At 44.5% G+C, this 19,025-nt stretch overlaps 1 protein-coding gene and 1 long non-coding RNA gene across 2 annotated transcripts in view; one reads left to right on the top strand and one right to left on the bottom strand.

Annotated features, from left to right (window-relative positions):
- The window catches only part of LOC310743629, a 232,848-nt gene that overhangs the window by 38,810 nt on the left and 175,013 nt on the right, over positions 1 to 19,025 (bottom strand). The gene's annotated exons all lie outside the window — the stretch shown is intronic.
- SH3BP1 (SH3 domain binding protein 1) overlaps positions 2,357 to 19,025 on the top strand; it is a 35,079-nt gene continuing 18,410 nt past the window's right edge. The window contains exons 1-4 of the mRNA XM_083573935.1: positions 2,357 to 3,069; positions 14,135 to 14,177; positions 15,944 to 16,048; positions 18,546 to 18,622. Of these exons, the coding sequence (XP_083430061.1) occupies positions 3,008 to 3,069; positions 14,135 to 14,177; positions 15,944 to 16,048; positions 18,546 to 18,622 (287 nt within the window). The 5' untranslated portion in view covers positions 2,357 to 3,007. The remainder of the gene's footprint in view (positions 3,070 to 14,134; positions 14,178 to 15,943; positions 16,049 to 18,545; positions 18,623 to 19,025) is intronic.

Genomic DNA, 19,025 nt, shown 5'->3' with positions numbered 1-19,025 from the left:
AGACTAAGCCCCAGAAACTGAGTACTGGAGAGCTACAGGCTCTCGATCCTTGCCCTTAAAGCTTAATAATAATCATAATGACTGAATAATTTAGGCCATCACATTCATGTGTGCTTGATAAAGGTAACTAGGTAACCTCAAAGCCTGCATAGCCCCTAGTTCAACAGAAGGGTACCAGTAATCTGTACAAGACGAAAACAAAACACAGTTCTAACCTAGCCCAGTTCTAACCTAGCCCAGCTAATAGATAAATTTAGCAGCCGTGAGAATGCAACCTTTTTAGTAGCCGGCCTGAGGCAGCTCTTTCCTCCTTTCCTTTCTCATTTACAATTATAGAACTTTATCTCTCGATGTACTCACCCTGACCACTTCCTCACCTTAATTTTCCCACTTCTCAGTAACTTCATGCACTTTGTCCCCTATAATTATTTGCCTGCCTGGGCTTTCTCTGCAACAATTGGCTTGTAAACGGCTGCAAATTGAGAGATTGCTGACAGAGTGGGGGGGGGTGTTGGGGGTTTAGAACACAACAGTCATTTCCATCCAGGGTGTGCCTAGGAAGGTTACTGCACATTTCAGAAGGCTTAATGTCACCTCGTTGAGCACTGCTCCCAGCATCATCGCTCCAGATCTCATCACACCACGTGGCTGTGATCCAGCTCCCAAACGATCATGTAAACTGCCTCAGTAAACAAAGCAATAAAGGTAAAAGGACCCCTGACCATCAGGTCCAGTCGTGGCCACCTCTGGGGTTGCGGCGCTCATCTCGCTTTATTGGCCGAGGGAGCCGGCATACAGCTTCTGGGTCATGTGGCCAGCATGACTAAGCCACTTCTGGCAAACCAGAGCAGCGCACGGAAACGCCGTTTATTTTCCCGCCGGAGCGGTACCTATTTATCTACTTGCACTTTGATGTGCTTTCGAACTGCTAGGTTGGCAGGAGCAGGGACCGAGCAATGGGAGCTCACCCCGTCGTGGGGATTCAAACCGTCGACCTTCTGATTGGCAAGTCCTAGGCTCTGTGGTTTAATCCACAGCACCACCCGCGTCCCTGAACAAAGCAATAGGTGTCCAATAATTGGGGGGGGGGGTTGTTTGAGGCAGTGATGTCAGGACTTTGGGGCAGATTCCCAGGACTCCACTCAGCAAAAGGAGCAAGATGGTCCCTGAATGCATCAGGGCTGGCTTCCCACATTTTGAACGAATGCACATTACCATTTAAAGGTGTGTGCACACTTCATGATAATAGGCATTCAACGCTGGATGCCAAGCACCTTTTCAGAGTCCTGGAAACATGACACAATCCCCATATTGTCAATAGAGTCACTGTGGAGTATTGGTTGGAGTGTTGGACTAGGACCTGGGAAACCAGGGTTTGGATCCCAACCCAGACATGAAGCACACTGGGTGGCGCTGGGCTAGCCACTGTCTCTCAGCCTAACCTACCTCACAGGGTGGTTGTGAGGATAAAATTGTGATTTTCAGAAGCTGAACATCTGGCGCGGCTTCCGATTGGCTGCAGGATGATTGGCTGCAAGCCACACCTTGGTTTTCGAATGGTTTCGGGAGTCAGGCGGACTCCCGAAGCACATTCTGTTCGAAAACCAAGGTACGACTGTAGATCTTCTGCATTCTGCCAAACATATGCAGAAACACACCAGTTTTCAGCCCCTCTCTTTCGAAAGCAAAATGTGCAAAATGTTTTGTTTTTTAAGGCAAGGAAGTTATGGAAATGCTATTTGAGGGGAGGGGAATACAGAACACTGTTGCACGTGAAAACATTCCCACTTATGGGCACAGACAACACAGATGGTAAATGAAATCATGTGAAGGTGTGTACAGTTCCAAACCACTGTGTAGTAATGTGGAAAAATGACCCTTGTGCATTCCAAAGGCTACATTCAGCAATTTCACATTGCAGTTTCCTTTGCTCCAGGAAAGGAAATTGCTCCTCTGGAAATTGATGTTGAACGTTGCACATGTTTTATGGAAGAGCACACAGTCTTAAGAAGTTGGTCTGCAGCATTGTGTGTGCAGGATGCAATTAGATACTTCAGAGACAGGCAGGACAGAGTATTAGTATTTATAATTGCATATAGTAATGTATGGTGCCCAGGGCTGAACTAGCAGGAGCTGTTGCACACTGCTAGCTTTGCTATCCCAAAATCCATTGTTTACTTCACCTTGCCAGTAATGCTGGTTGGGCCAACCTGAGAAAGACCCTCTCTGGGCCTCTGCTGCAAAAGCTACACCCCCACCCTCCTGAGTTCATGCAACTTTATCAGCCAACCGTCTTCCTCACCCCAAACCTCAGACTTCATTTCAGCGTCACCCCCACGCTGTCAAGCGTAAGCTGAGCCAGAGAGAGAGAGAGAGAAAGTAGGAAGTGCTGCAGCGCGAGCCCTTGCAGCATAAAGGCTTGTTCTGCCTTGTTGCATGTTTGCTGTAATAATATTTCCCCTTTAAGGCTTGGCTGGAGTTATTTTTATTTTTTTTCTCTCTTTTGGCGGGGTGGTGACAGGAACTGAGAGAGGCAGCAGCAGATCTCACCTGATCTCAGCATCTGCGAGAGGTAGTGGCGGCGGAGGCAAGAGAGAAAGAGGCAAGTTGCTGCAGAGAAAGTGTGAGAGAAACGGGAAGGACTTGAAACTTAGGGAGGAAAAGGAGGTGGAGAAACACCCTGAAGATTGTGAGGGAAGGATATCGGAAGAAAGGGAAATAAGAGGAAATCAGTGAGGGTTGAGGAGGAGGAGGAGGAAGTAGAAATGGGAAGAGAAGGGTGAAGTCAGAGAGAGAGACAGAGAGAGAGAGAGAGAGAGAGAGAATAAAATAAGACCAGAGAATGACAAGGAAGTGACAGGAATAAGCCTGCTGACAGGAGGAGGAGGAGGAGGAGAGAATCATCGATGGCAACAAGTGCGAGTGGCTTGTGCTGAAGAGGAGGAGGGAAAGAACACCCAGCTGGTTTTTGGTCGTTGTGGTGGGACTGCGTTATCTTTCCCTCAAGATGATGAAGAGACAGTTCAATCGGATGCGGCAGCAGCTCAGTCACCCCAGCATTGGCGGAAGGTAAGGAGGATCCTTGGCTTGATCATTGACAGGACCCACCCTTTAGGTAGCGTACAGGTTAGGCCCTCTGGACTTTGCACAAGGACCTGAGTGGGCCAGATGAAAACTTGTAAGTAGGGCTCAGATGGTGCCTAACTGGGCAGTAGCTGCTTGTGAAAACTTGACTGCTGGAGAGCTTTGAGCGCGTGGAGACATGCTTGCTTGTCTCTAGTCCCAGCACTAACCAGGTGCTAATTCTAACTCTTACCCCCTCCTTTCCTGAATTCAGTTTATCAGGGAGTTTATTTAGCAGACTAGAGGCTACTATCTGGATCCATTGTTGTTGGGGTGTGTGTGTGTGTGTGTGTGGAGTGAGAGAGAGAGAGAGTTCAATAACTTTTGGGTTTTCCTTAAAAAAGCTCAACCCTACCCTTGCCTGAATCTTCCTTTGTCAGGGATGGAGAACCAGTGGTCTTCTCTTAATACTATTGGGCTCCAGCTCCTACCGACCCCAGCCAGTATGGCCCAAAGTTCAGGGAACTATGGGAACTGTAGTCCAGCATCTGGAGGGGGGCACAGGTTCCCTATAAGGCTGCCTACAGACTCTACCTTTAGAACTCATTCAAAGCACATGTAATTCCCTCAGAAAAATTCTGGGCGCTGCATTTTTGGGAAGCTGGAATTCCCAGCAACCCTCAACAAACTGCAGTGCTCAGAATTCTTTGAGGCAGGGAAATGTGTTCTGAATGTGCTTTAAAGTGAGTACACAGCCAAAGTAAAGGGCCACCACTTTCACAACCAGTGGGCCACTAGCGGCAGGATGTTGTTGTTGTTTAGTCGTTTAGTCGTGTCCAACTCTTCGTGACCCCATGGACCAGAGCACGCCAGGCACTCCTGTCCTCCACTGCCTCCCGCAATTTGGTCAGACTCATGTTTGTAGCTTCGAGAACACTGTCCAACCATCTCGTCCTCTGTCATCCCCTTCTTCTTGTGCCCTCCATCTTTCCCAACATCAGGGTCTTTTCCAGGGAGTCTTCTCTTCTCATGAGGTGGCCAAAGTATTGGAGCCTCAGCTTCATGATCTGTCCTTCCAGTGAGCACTCAGGGCTGATTTCCTGGCAGGATAGATGAGCATATAACTAGTGACCAGGCCACTCAACAAACTGTGCCTGTAACCACTTAAAAATCACTAATGGGACTAAGGAACCAGAACATGAGAGCCCAGGTGGTGATGTCCAGGTGAGACTCCAACCCCTCACCACAAAGCATCAAATGCTATGGAACTGAGGCCCCAGGTACGTGTTCAGGGTCAGTCAACAATCCAGCCTCTTCTGCTTTTATTCTCTGCTGCATCACCCTGCCATCCCCATGCACCCCTCTGGCAGGCATATTTGTCTGTATCTTCTTGCCAAGTGGTAAAGAGAACTTGACCGTGCAACAGGATTATCAGGGAAATTTATGGCCCTAGACTAGTCTTCCCCACCCTGGTGTCCTCCAGATGTTCTGAACTGCCGCTCCCATCCGGCCCAGCCAGCATGTGGAACAAGTGCTATGTCCCTGAGATCAGAGGGTACTGTGTGTACTCCGCACGGTGTGCTTATTTCTGAGGCAAATGGGCGCAAGGAAGCTATGTAAGGCACTAGAGCACTGGACTTCAGCTGGGGGGTGAGATCTGAGTTCTCAGCCACATTTGCCCCTTGGGTGACCTTGGGCCACTCATACATACTCACGCCTAACCTGCTGCACGGAGAATAAAGTGAGGTAATCCACATCCATGAATGCCATGCTCAGCAAACCAGAGGAAGGGTGGAATACAAATGTGAAGAAAAATAGTAACAGCCATGTTCACTCTGGTGCAACTCAGCAAGCCCTCTGGGTTTTGTTTTCTTGTTTCTTGGATTTTTGTGTGTGTTTTTTTAGATTATCAGATACTTCTAACCCTATTTTTACATTACATGCAGCTCTAGGCTCTTTTGGTTGGTTGGGAGGAAGGGCAGGATATAAATTTAATATACAAATGTTCTTTTCAATGAAATCTGAGGTTCTCGGATGGGTTCTGCTCTTGTGTGTAATTCCAGCAATTCATATAACCCTGCCTATGAGAAAGAAGCAGAGAGCTGTAGGGATTTGCTTTTTAGCAACTCCCTCAGGCCATTAAGTACCTGGTGTCAATGGAAGGCCCGTGTCTTCCATTTTGCTTTGTGGTGCTGGATATCAAGTATATCTCAGGGTGGGGATCTGTAGATATGCAGCCTTTAGACTAGGCTGCACCAGGTAGTAACTGCTCTAACCCTCCAACGTCCCATAATGATAATTTTACTATTTATACCCCACACATCTTACTGGGTTGCCCCAGCCACTCTAGCCAGCTTCCAGCATATATAAAAACACAATAAAACATTAAACATTTAAAAACTTCCCTATACAGGATTGCCTTATGACAGCTTGGGGGATGGATAACTCCATACCTTCCAACATTTCTCCAGTGAAAATAGGCACATCTGAAGGAAAAGTGAGACATTGCAGGATCAAATCAGAAACCAGGACGGCTTCTCTAAATTAGGGATGTCCCTGGAAAATAGGGACACTTGGAGGGTCTCTAACTGTAGGTTGATAAGAAAGGGATCAATAGCTGTTGCTGTTTCAGCTAACCACTTTGAGGAGCAGAGGGTTCAAAAGCCCTATAAGTTATCATTACCAGTATCATTAATCTGTACAGTGTACTGGTTAGAGTGTTGGACTTGGATCTGGGTTCAAATCCCCACTCAACCACAAAGTTCCCTGGGTGACCTTGGGCCAGTCACTCATTTATTTACTTATTAAATTTATATTCCACCTTTCATCCATGGATCACAAAACCCCCCACAAAAATACACGACATAATGCAAGCGAAACAACAACCCTCCCCCTTAGTTTAAAAGGCCATGGATTGTTGAATTAGCCAAAGCCTAACCTTCATTCCTCCCTCCCTCACAGGGTTGCTGTGTGGATAAAACAGGGAGCAGGAGAACTATGTATTCCACTTTGAGCTCCTTGGATGAAAGGTAGAATATAAATGCAATACATACACACAAACATACATATATACATATATACATACATACATACATAGCTATTGCAGATACCTTAATCAAACATGTTGAACTTTTCACAATCTGTACATAACATTAAAAAAAATAGTATTGGCTTGATCAGGTATGGCTAACATGTCTCCCTCCAGATGTTGCTGGACTCCCATCAGCTCCATCCAGCATGGCCACAGTGATCAGGAATGATGGAAATTGTAGTTTCTAGATGATGTTAATCAAGAGGGCCACAGGTTCCCCATCCTGGAACCTGAGGCTTGACTCTTTTGTTGTGTTTTTGAGTTGCCTGACTGACCCCACTCAGTGAGTCCATCGCTGGCTTAAAATGCAGCAAGGACATTCTTTTCTCAACTCTGACTGAAGCTAGTTTGGCGGGAAACACATCAAATGCAGGATTTCACAAGAAACGAAAGGATAGAAATGGATTGTGGCCAAGGTTGTGTGTACACCACTTCCCGAACCACTGGGTGGTGAGTCATTGGCAGTGTGTGCACAACCCACAGCTGGATGGGATTAGTACTCTGAAATCCCAGTGCTGAGAAAAGTATGTACTCCGCTAGTCAGTAGGGATGGAGGAGAAATTTGGTTCGCTTCTCATTTAAAGGCAAACCTTTCTAATCAGAGCTTTCTGAAACAATCTAAGAACCTAAACACAGCTGTCCTTCAAAATTCACACTTCTCTGAATTTTGCAGTGCCATTCTCCAGCCAAGAAATGTGTACAAGAATGCACATACTAGCTTACAGTGTGCGCAAAAATGCATCTGTTAGTGAAACTAACATTAAAATTGCTTTGCAAAAATGTGTGTGTTAGGAAGAACTACATAAAAAAAGTATATTTAGAGAAATTCACACTAAAATGCTGATGAATTTTCACGAGGACTTTGTGGGGGGTTTTGCTGTTGTTTTGTTTTAAATCCAAACTGATATGAAAATTTGGAGAACTGAGCTTACGACTGGAGAAACCGAAATTGAAAGAGTTGCCCACCTTAACTAAACAGACCAAAAAATGGTTTGATGGAGGCGGGAAGTTTCTCAACGAGTAGAAGATCCTTTCTCTGTTTTATTTCCCCCCCTGGTCAGGCCCAGCTTCTGCCATCCCCTGCTCTACTTTTGAAAGCACAAGGAATGACATAAGCAGCAGGGCTGGGCACTTGGGTGTTCCAGAGCTGATTTTCCCGTCTTCCCTGTCTAGCTGTTGTGATGTGAAGGCTGAATTTAGTTGTTACTCATCTCACTCCAGGCTGGGCGAGGAGGAGAATCTTTTGCAGAGCAAGTAGTTGCTCACATCAGCCAATTTCGCAAGAGAGATTTAAATACATTGCTGCATAGGGGAAAACCTACACTTACTATATTGTGCTTTCTGTTTTAACCCTCCTTATGTATCAGTGAAGGAGTAAGAAGAACTCTCAGAGTGAGGACAATAGGGTAGGTGCAGACTTGGATTAAATCAACAGGATTTAAGGCATGCTTACTAACTTTCCACATTCAATTTCAATGGAGCCTAAGGGCAACCTAGCATGTAAAACTCCACCTCCCCCTTAAACTCTGCAGCCTAAATTAATATCTCCAGAGCTTTTTAGTTTGTTTTTTAATGTACAACTATAGTTCCTTATATCTATGCTTTAAAACGTTGGGCCCTCTGAGATCCACGGCGATATCTCTGTATACTTGTAAGAAAAATTCAGTCTAGTTTGACAACATTAAATTAGAATAATTACCAACTACACACCTCACCGTTAAAAAACAAAAACAAATTGTGTTTTTTGATAAAGTGTACATCAATTTAACTGTTTTTAATGGCTTCCTCCTACTTTCTAGCCCACTTTAAAAACATTCGCTCACAAGTGCTGTGTTTGAATAGATTTTGATACACTTGTATCCTGTCGATGTGTGCATATTACATATAATCCAAATAAATATACATTAACCCCCAAACAAGTGATATAGTCCTTGCTAAATTCATTGCTACAACAGTTCCTTCTGTTCCCTGGCTGCATGCATACCATACATTTAAAGCACACACACCCCAAAAAAGAATAATGGGAACTGTAGTTTACCCTCCCTGACAGAGCTACAATTCACAACTTTCTTAACAAACTATGTTTCCCAGTATTCTTCGGAGAGATGGAATGTACTTGAAATATATGCATGGTGCCTGTATGCACAGCTTCTGTCTCTCCCCCCCCCCCCGCCTCAATTGATGGTTTCCTGTTCTTTCACAGCAGAAAGCATTTCAAGACCTGCTCCACTCTTCACATCCTCTGGTGCGCTTGGGTCCTTCAGCTAAAGCTGGATCTGCTCTGCAGTTGCTTAACATTAAGGGTTTATCTACACACCACAGACAACACTGGTTTAACAGTCACTCCTCCTCAGGAAACCTGGGTAGGAGATTCAGTGAGAGACTTCTAAATTTCTAGATTTCTAGCTGGGTCTTATTATATTTCCCAACACTAGGCAGAATTTTATCAACCTTGATCATGTCCCTCTTTCCTTACTGCCCCTCCCCAAATTTAAAAGCACCAGATGGATTAAATTCTCCTCATAGACGAGTTGCTCCAGCCCACTGATCAGTTGAATGCCCAGTTCTGCCCCTTCCCATCTCTACATCTTTTTTGATTTGTGGCAACCAGAATGTGAACACACCAAACATATAAAGTATCTGTATAATAGGGTTGCCATATTTCAAAATGTGACACAATAGTTTTTTTTAGGGTTTGTTTGTTTTTTTAGTTTTGGCCAAAGTTGTTGAGCTTCTTTGGCAAATTCTCAACAAAAAAATATTTTTTTTCCTGTTAGTGAATAGTAGAATGGGATGTGAAGGGAAAATTCAAACGGCAGAGGAATTCCTAGGTTAGCCTATGCAAAACGATCTGGCCACGCTAGGGCCATTAAGAAACAACACAAGGCCATTTTGAAGAATGGCCCTTCCCCCCTGTCCTGAGGTGTGAACAGAGACAGGAGATTTGGAAGGTTGCCAAGGTAACTGTGTGATGTCACAGGAAGAGTTGGGGGGGCTTTGGCACAACTAAGAAAATGGCAAAACAATATTGGCTGGCTGGCTGAAGGCAGGTGGGGAGGGATGCTGCACTTCTGTGGGGAACAAGCCCCTCTTGAGATGACCATGCTGTAAGATCTGTACTCCCGCTCCATAAATTAAGGGTGTAAATATGTGTCATTAAACCACAAAGGCACGCCAGTGTTGGGTCACTTTTCTAATAATCACTAGCATGGAATTCACCTTTTCAGCAGCTGCCGCACGCAGGGTTGGCATTTTCATTTCTGTTCTTAGCTCTCTATCAAAACCCCAAGTTCTCTTACCACCAGCTGAGTCTTCATTAGCACATGCGTGATGTTAGGAATTTTTGCTCCTATGTACATCATGTAAGTGCTTCTAGAGAGAAGTTTATGGTGCAATTGGTGTTCCTTACATATGCAAGCTTCTGAAGTTTCCACATGAAATTCTAGCATATTTTTTGTCCATTTCATCCAAATTTACCCTGCCTGGGAGTAATCCAATAAGAAATCATCATCATCATCATTATCAAACAAACCAAACCAGCAGCACTGTTGCCAATGGCCTGATTACAATATTAATCCCTTTTCTATAAACACCCTTATTTATCTCCCTGTCTCCATGTTTGAAGCAACACGTTTTCAACAAGCCTTCATTTAATATGTGGAATAGGATGCAAATGAAGTGTTTTAGATCTGTAATTGTCTCAGAAGTGGAAAGTGAGGTGGTTAAGAGAGCAGGTTTAATGTTAAGTTACAAACCGCAGGAATTATTTCCTCTGCTGCGAATGCAGGATTCCCATGGTGGGAAGAAAGGGCCTTGTAAACTTTTAAATCCTGGGAGCTTTTGTCTCCTTATCACCCTTTCCGCTGCCTCAGCAGCTTCTTCATCAATGTCATAATAATAATAATAATTTGTTCTTTGTACCCCACCCATCTGACTGGCTTGCCCCAGCCATTCTCTTTAACTTTATCCTGGAGTCTCTATGCAAACCCTCTTTGAACTGTGTCACACACCTCAGTATTGCTGAGAGTTCCTCTTCTCCTACCCTTCATTTTGGGTGCAGCCTTGTTCCTGAAAGGAGAAGAACCTGAATTGCATTTTTCCCCCTGTGTAAGTGTAACCCTATGACAGACTTAAGGAGTAGGAGGTAGAGGCGGAGCTACATGTCTGAGATTTCCTCTGTTGACAAGTGATGCTGAATAATCTGCCCTTGGAGAAAACTGATTTATAGTTCCTCTGTTTCTAGGCTGCCGTGCTTTCTAGGGTCTAAGAATGGGTGACAACCACACCATACGATTAAAACATACTGCTTAAACAGTCGTGGAGAATCCCGGGGACTGTAGCTCATTGAGGGTGCTGGGAATTGTAGCTCTGTGAGGTCAGTACAGTTGACAAACTACATGATTCCCAGGATTCTTTGGGGGAAGCCATGATTGTTAAAATGGTACAATAGCGTTTAAGTGTATGGATGTGGTTCTCATCTCAAGGCAAGTTCAAAGGTATACTAGCCACTGGGAATACCCAACCTTTAGCATGAAGGATTCAGCTGACAATCTGAAGGAAAGCAAGCCAGACTAGAGTGGCAACATATGCATTGCCAAAAGAGAGGACACAGATTTGCTTTCAATTTTGCATGTGCTAACGTATACATATAGAGATAAATTTAGAACTAATTACTACAATTTAAATAGAAATACAGTATATTTCATCATAATGAGAAAGATGGGATAATCCCCATCCATCTCCATTCAGTCTGTCATACATATGTCTCATCAGCAGTCTAGATTTCTTGCCTTGAAAAACATAGTCATTCAGAAGTATGTGCCAGTGTTATCATACATTCAAGCTGAGGGGGGATGGAGAGAACCTGAAATACATACAGAAACATTGGAATTACCGTATTTTTTGTGACTATAAGACTAGTTTTTTCCCTAAAAAATAATGTCCAAAATTTGGGGGCATCTTATACACGGATAGATCTTCCCCCATTTTCTTAAATTGGAGGGCTCCCCAAAAAATAGGGGGCGTTTTATACATGGGTGCGCCTTATAGACGGAAAGTACTTTTCATCTGGATCACTGCAATCCTCCTTAATTAGGACAATCACCTCCCCCCCAGCATCTCCTAATTATTTTCTTTACTTTTTTTACCAACTGATGACAATTTAGAGTAAACAATTTCCTTAATTTTTGGAGTATAAACACCCCCAAGTACTTAAAGATTCTGGGACAGATAGGAATTTCATTAACCATTGTATATCCAATTGGCCTCATGGTTTGATATTGGGGAACAGTATACTAGACTTTTCAAAGTTAATTTTAAGGCCACCCAGGCATTCGAATGCACTGAGTTTCCTTTCCAGTACATGCAGGTATTGCTGTTTCAGATTACACAACACAACTCAACATCATCCACATAAAGGTTCAGTATATGTGCTTTTCCCTCTACCCAGAAACCTTCAATGTCCTTTCAAGCCAGGGAGTGGAGAGGCAGGGAAGACAGTCTGAACCGATTACACCTTGATCTTGATTTGTATGCCGGGGGGGGGGGGTTGTATCTGTCTGTCAGTCTTTCTATCCATCCATCCCATCTTTTATGCCAATGGCCTATGAAGGTATCTAACAGCGATTACAATTTGAAAGCATTAAGAGCAGCTCATGTAAATAATGAAAATAAAATAAAACTAGCAAGAGGGAAAAGAAGCTCTGCCCAACAACTAAGGGAGAGAAATCCCTTCTTCGGTGCTTCTGGCTGCCTTCCAAAATCAACATGAGCCTTCACCTGTCACCAGAATATCAGCAGCAAATGAACAGAATGAAATTCCCCTGGCAGGGTGTGCCAAAGCTTTGGTTCCACTGTAGGAAAGGCCCTGTCCTGGGTGATCCCCCATCATCCTTCAGACAGCAGGGGAATTGAGAGCAGGGCCTATGAATAACCTATTAACAATTGGGTAGGTACCGTATTTTTCGCTCTATAGGACGCACTTTTTCCCCTCCAAAAATGAAGGGGAAATGTGTGTGCGTCCTATAGGGCGAATGCAGGCTTTCGCTGAAGCCTGCAGAGTGAGAGGGGAGACCCCGCTGCCTGCCCCGCAAGCTCCGGGGACAGCTGGGAGGCGCAGCGTGTCTTCCCGCTGTCCCCGGACCTGATCTCAAGGCGGGCGGCGGGGAGAAGAGCGCTTCTCCCCGCTGCCTGCCCCGCAAGCTCCGGGGACAGCGGGGAGGCGCAGCGCGTCTCCCCGCTGTCCCCGGACCTGGTCTGAGGGCCGGCGGCAGGGAGAAGAGCGCTTCTCCCCGCTGCCTGCCCCGCAAGCTCCGGGGACAGCGGGGAGGCGCAGTGCGTCTTCCCGCTGTCCCCGGACCTGATCTCAAGGCGGGTGGCGGGGAGAAGAGCGCTTCTCCCCGCTGTCGGCACCACAAGCGCCTGGGGGGGAAATAAATTTTTTTCCCTTTATTTCCCCCCCAAAAAACTTGATGCGTCCTATGGGCCGGTGCATCCTATGGAGCGAAAAATACGGTACATACAGTAGGAGAGTTGCATAGGCTGAGGGTCCAGGTGGAACTCCTTGGTGTCTTTTGTCACCTGCAGTATTTCTCTTTGGCCACAAAGGAAGCAGTGTACAGCCAGGAGCTCCCTCTTTTGGCAAACTGGTATGGCACTGACAAAGGGAGTCAAGTGCCTGGGTCTGGCAGCCACCCAGTACCTGGTTCAGGACCCCTGGTGCATTAGGGTCATCCAGTCTAACATTTTGTAGCATTATAATCTTCCATTTCGTTTTATGAGTGTTTGGGGTCAGGGGTTTTGTGCTAATTGCTCCAATTTTTTCTCAGGGATACTTTCCCTTGTTATACGCAACCAACAACAGAAATCATAATCCAACGTGCCCTTCTATCTTTCTGAAACTCCTGGGCAGGCAAAGTTCCCTAAAGCCCATTCTCAAGGTTACCCCAGTTCTCCAGAGCAGATTTGGGTGGTTGCATGGGGAGAAAAGAGGAAGGAAAAGTTTCATTGTGCAAGCAGAAATCTTTGTGCCAACGGAATCACTTCATGGAGCGCTGTCCTATGTTCAATCATATAAAAATAATTCTGGACATTCTAAGCAGGTACAGTGGTACCTCGGGTTAAGTATTTAATTCGTTCCGGAGGTCCATTCTTAACCTGAAACTGTTCTTAACCTGAAGCACCACTTTAGCTAATGAGGCCTCCTGCTGCTGCTGCGCCGCTGGAGCACGATTTCTGTTCTCATCCTGAAGCAAAGTTCTTAACCCAAGGTACTATTTCTGGGTTAGCGGAGTCTGTAACCTGAAGCGTATGTAACCTGAAGCGTATGTAACCCGAGGTACCACTGTAGTTGATAGAGTTGATGGTTTTGGAAATGGAAGCCCTACTCAGTCGTAAAGTTCACCAGAGGACCTTAGGCCAGCCGTTCTCTCTTTTCCAGGGAAGGATTAAATGGGATCTCCAACATATATGCTGCTCAAAACTCCTCAATCAAATGACCTGGTAGAAATGTGATAAATAATGCAACAGAGATTCAGACAAGCTCTTCCTACTGTCCAACACTGATGTCTTTGAAAATGTCAAAATATAAAAGCCCAGTGCTTTTTTTTCTAAAAAAAATTGTTTAGGGATATTCTCATTTTCCTACTCATATTGAAATCCTGCCCCTCAATGAGGCCAAACTTAGATTCACAAAATGTTTAGGGGTATGCGTACCCCTGCGTCCCTCCAGAAAAAAGCACTATAAAAGCCGAATAAACAGTACTTCTTTTAGCCAAAGTGTTCTGCCTTATTGTACAAAACAGGCGGAAGATAAAATAAGTGAGTCCTGATATCGAAGACAAGTTTGCCAGTATCTATTACTCTGAAAGAACTTTCTTCTGATTTCTCCCTCTGCAGCCACAAATGAAGAAGGTGCTAAAACATATAGCATTAATGTAAAGTTTGTCTCTTTGACTCTTGTTTTTTGCTGCCTCTTCCTAGAGCCCAAGAAACAGCAGAATACTTGACAGAAGACTTGCTACAGGTGAGGCGTGGGTCTGATCAGTGGGCATGTGCTTACCTGTACCTGCAGGCATGGAGAGAAAGAGTCCCTTGTCTTCATGTGTGATTTATTTGCTCTCTGCTTATGCCTGAGTCACAGGACAGTTTTGCTCTGGGTTTTTACCCACTCCCTGAAGAATGATCCAGATGTTCCAGTGGGAGCGATGACTTTTAAGCTTCAAAGAGCAACAAGCGTTACTGTTAGAGTGGGTCCCAGGAGATCTCAACAACTCAGAGCAAGGGGCAGATTAGAAAGCCGCTAGGGCAACTAATTTGCAAAAGAATGGTTTCATGTACACACAGGCACACACACACACCTATTCTGTACCACAAAATCTGCACTTCTGTGATATTTCTAATGTCTGTGGTACTAAGCCTATGAGATAAAACCAGGCTGCTAATAGACAGTAAGTTATGTAGAAGAAAGTATTCCGCAGCAAACATATTCTTGCCTATTTGTGCTTCAATTTATTCATGGGGGTGCATTCTGCAGCATGATGCCATAACTAGCCCAGGGTTGCAGGAGTTATTAGTATCCCTGGCCAGGAGCAGGAGAGTAAAGTAGTAAAGTAGAGCGAAACCAGGTCATGGAATCTGATCGCATCTCTCTCCATAGAATGTTAAGAGTTGCAAAGAGCCATCAAGTCCAACTCATGGCAGAATCATGTGGCCTTGGCAGGTGCCGACCCATCCATCTTCTCCTTAAAGATCTCAAGCAAATTAGAGCACCACCACCACTAATATTTGAGGAGTGGCATAATTCAGAGTTCCTAGGAGCTGCCTCATACTGAGTCAAGCCTTTAGTCCATCTAGAATGAGTACTGTCTACACTGACTGCCGGTGGCTCTCCAGGGATTCAGGCAGGGGCTTTTCCCAGCCCTGCTTGGAGACACCCAGGATTGAACCTTGGACCTTCTGCATGCAAGGCAGATACTCTATGAATGTGCCACTGTCCTTCTCCAGGCATAATCGACAAGGTGTGTTATAGAAGACTAGAGATGGACAACTGAGAGGCAGAAGAGCTGAATAGACAGAAATGGATGAAAGAATGTCAGGAGTGCTCTGATGGTGTTTCCTGCTTGGCAGGGGGTTGGACTCGATGGCCCTTGTGGTCTCTTCCAACTCTATGATTCTATGATTCTATGCATGGTGTGGTGCAGAACAACTCAGCTCTTTAAGTCCATTGGCAAACATTCACCCTTAATCTGAAGATCTAAACACGTCATTTACTTGGGCACTCAAGCTTCCTCTTTCATTCTTGATCTGTGCACATGTTCCTATAAATGTGTGTATAGATTGTGTCTGTTTACTTAAATTAGTTGTATAGTCTTTATGGGCTGCAAAACCTCTGTGACTTTGACAGTTCACCTGTAAGCAACCTCAGGGTGGGGTGCATACCATTGACAGGTCAGTGGGTGGTAGCCAACCAATTTTTACTCAGAGCAGACTGTTAACATTAGTTCCATTCATTTCAGTGTGTCTACCCTGCCTAAAAGTCGGTTGAATACCACCCTTTCTGTTTTCAAATATCTTTACATTGTTGAGAGCCAGAAAAACTGAGAAATCAGAAACTCAAATGTTGTCCCTAATGCCAAAATCTGCATGGAATCTTGTGGAAGGTGAACAGAACAAGACACTTCCCTCTGCGGTGTTGCAAGAGATCTTGGAAGGAGAGAAACACTCTCAAACAGGGACAGATGCAGTGAGGGAATCTTTCCCCTCATTTTCTTTCACTCTCCTTTTTTCCAGATTGAACAGAGGATTGAACCAGCCAAGCGTGCTGCTCACAATGTTCAGAAGAGGCTCCTGGCTTGTCTCCAAGGCCAATATGGGGCAGACATGGACAAACGGGTGGTAAGAGTGTTTGCCTCTCTTCTTTCAGCATCAAGTAAACCAATGGCTATATGGGAGTTCAGTGGTTGGCATACTTTTCTTCTTCCTTAAAAGTGACTTAGGGTCATAGCACAGAGGAAGAGGGTCTAACCCAGGAATAGGCAACCTGGTGCCCTTCAGGTGTCCTGGACTACAACTCCCATCAACCCCAGTTTGGCCACACGGGTCAGGGATGATGCTAGCTGCAGTCCAGCAACATTTGGAAGGCATCAGGTTGTCTTCCCTTGGTCTCTGGGTTGTGTTCACATTACTGCCTTCAAGCAGTGAAGTCCGCCCCCCCCCCAGCCCCTGGTGCATTTCACAGCTCTTCACATCAGCACAACTTCATTAGTGTCAGATTCATTTCTGTTTGTGTACACACCAGGGGTCGTTTTGGATAACGTTGTGTGAACACAGATTTAAAAACCAGCACTGGAAGCCCAGTGAATGCACAGTAAAGAGAGTGTGTGAACACAGCCCTTAATCTTTGCCCTGGGCCAGTTCCCCAATACAAATCCCTCTTTCTGCAGCTTGTAGCTGCTTTGAATGGTGGGGATTTTGGATTGTGACTGCAGCACAGGGGCAAAAGGGTGAGTTCTTCCTGTCCACAGTACTACTGCCCCTGCCCTGACCCTAATTTCTACCTTACCTTATATGGCTGTTTTATAAGAAAAAGAAAGAAAGACAGACATTGAGATTTCTAATCACAGATCTCCAAGTTTATTTAGACCTAGCAGTCTCTCTTGGGAATCCCCCAAAAATGTTTTGAAATCAGAGGTAAAAATCAGGGCCGCTTTGAAAGGTTCATTCTGCTATCTTGATTGAAAATGGTATCCAGTTGTACCCAAACAGAGACGAAAACCTACCCTTGATCTCAGGAACTATCTAACAGAAATGGGTTGCCATGTCTTAAGAGGTGTTTGAATGCATAGTGAGTGGACAGGGAACTTTCCAATATATATATTTATATAGGCTGTGTCCACACACTAGGGCCTGAATGCACACGTGGGTTGATTTTAAAACCCCCTGCAGATCTAATTCAGCCAGCTCTGTAAGATTTTGTCTTTCATAGAAGGGGATGTGAACAGGCTTCTTTGATCTGTTCCAGGGCTGGGCATAAAATGTAATCTCTACAGGTATATCCAGATTGTTGGACGTTGTGTAACTTTCTGTTGATAACTGGCACTAAGTAACAACACATCCTATGATCTGTCATCTTTGGCTAGTGTTCCCTTTGTGGGTTTCGTAACATCTGTGGTTGTGCTCAGATATTTTTTTGGGGGGGCAGAGGGGTAGCAGCTCAGGCAAGACAACCCTGTTCTTCCTTTCCACAATCATCTGCTTGCTTGCTTTTGCCTCTGGACTAAATCCCTAGTACAGTGGTACCTTTTTCTCGAATTTAATCCATTCTGGGAATCTGTTTGACTCCCTAAACCATTTGAAAACCAAGGTGCGGTTTCCAGTTGGCTGCAGGAGCTTCCTGCACTCAGACACTCGGCTTCCGGAAAACGTTCGCAAACCGGAACACTTACTTTCGGGTTTGCAGCATTTGGGAGCTGATTCATTCAGCATCTAAGCCATTCAGGAACCAAGGTACCACTGTACAACCCTCCGGAAAGGAACATGCAGATGTATGAGCAGGCAGTGACAGCTGCTGTTCCTTCAGCACTTCCTTGCTGAGTTTTAGGCCTTGGCAAGTGCCTGGCACTGCCAACAACTGACACTAAACCTGTCTGTATCTCATCAAAGTAGTAGACATACATAGGATTACCCTATTTCAAGAAGTGAAAATCTGGACACAAAACTTTCTGAGTTTTTCCAGCTATTTTTATTGAAATTTGCCAAAATTCACAATTTGCGTCTGGACACTGTTTCTGATGTCCAGTATTGGTTCTGCTGCTGCTCCCCAGTTGCTGGAGCTTTTAAAATTTTGTTCCAAATTGGCATCATAGTACCACTGTGCCCACGTTGATAATAGGCAACTTGCTATTTCCCCCTTCCTAATTGCTTTCAATTGGCATTAAAGCAAGCTACTTAGCATCCTAAGTTTTCTCCACCTTAAAAACAATATAGAGCACCCAATATTTGAACGTTCCACTAAAGCAGTTTGTATTTTTTTATTAATTGATTTTTAGTTAGGTAAATAATGTGTTCTACCTGCTCCCATACCTGCATTTCAAGAATATTTTCATATTTTGTTTAAACTCTGTTTTCCTTTAAATTTGTCTGCTTCCTGTTTCCATCACTTCCAAGTACATTTTTCTTGACAACGAAACGGACCAGGCTGCAAACTACTTGATCTGGTCTAGCTAATTTCACCACCCCATTTACTTGTGTGGGACATGGGGTAACTGCTGCAATTATGAATTATGAATTATACATTGTCAGGTGTTGGAGAGCTTCACTCTGTTTCAGAAAAAGGCTGTGGGTTTATCTTGTTTGCTCATTGCATCTTCTCACTTTCCAATTCTTTCTGCAGAAAAAATTGCCTTTGATGGCGCTATCGATGACCATGGCAGAAAGCTTCAAGGAGCTAGACACTGATTCCAGCCTTGGGTAAGAATCAGTGTGTTTTATAGATTAAGGTGCACACAAACTGTTGATCTGTAGAACATAAGCAAGCAACATATATCACAAGTTGCTCACAGAAAATATTATTATTATTATTATTATTATTATTATTATTATTATTATTATTTTTATTTATACCCCGCCCATCTGGCTGAGCTTCCCCCGTCACTCTGGGTGGCTTCCAATCAAGTGTTAAAAACAATACAGCATTAAATATTAAAAACTTCCCTAAACAGGGCTGCCTTCAGATGTCTTTTAAAGAGAAGATAGCTGCTTATTTCCTTCACCATTATTGGATGCCATTATTTTGTCATGATGGTATGAAAAATCACCACCAAATCTAAATCAGGGATCTTCTTTGCAAGATAGAACTGTGTTGTTTTTTTTA

This window comes from Podarcis filfolensis, assembly GCF_964270895.1.
Source record: "Podarcis filfolensis genome assembly, chromosome: 10".
Taxonomy (NCBI): domain Eukaryota; kingdom Metazoa; phylum Chordata; class Lepidosauria; order Squamata; family Lacertidae; genus Podarcis; species Podarcis filfolensis.
This window is presented reverse-complemented; position numbering and strand designations above follow the sequence as displayed.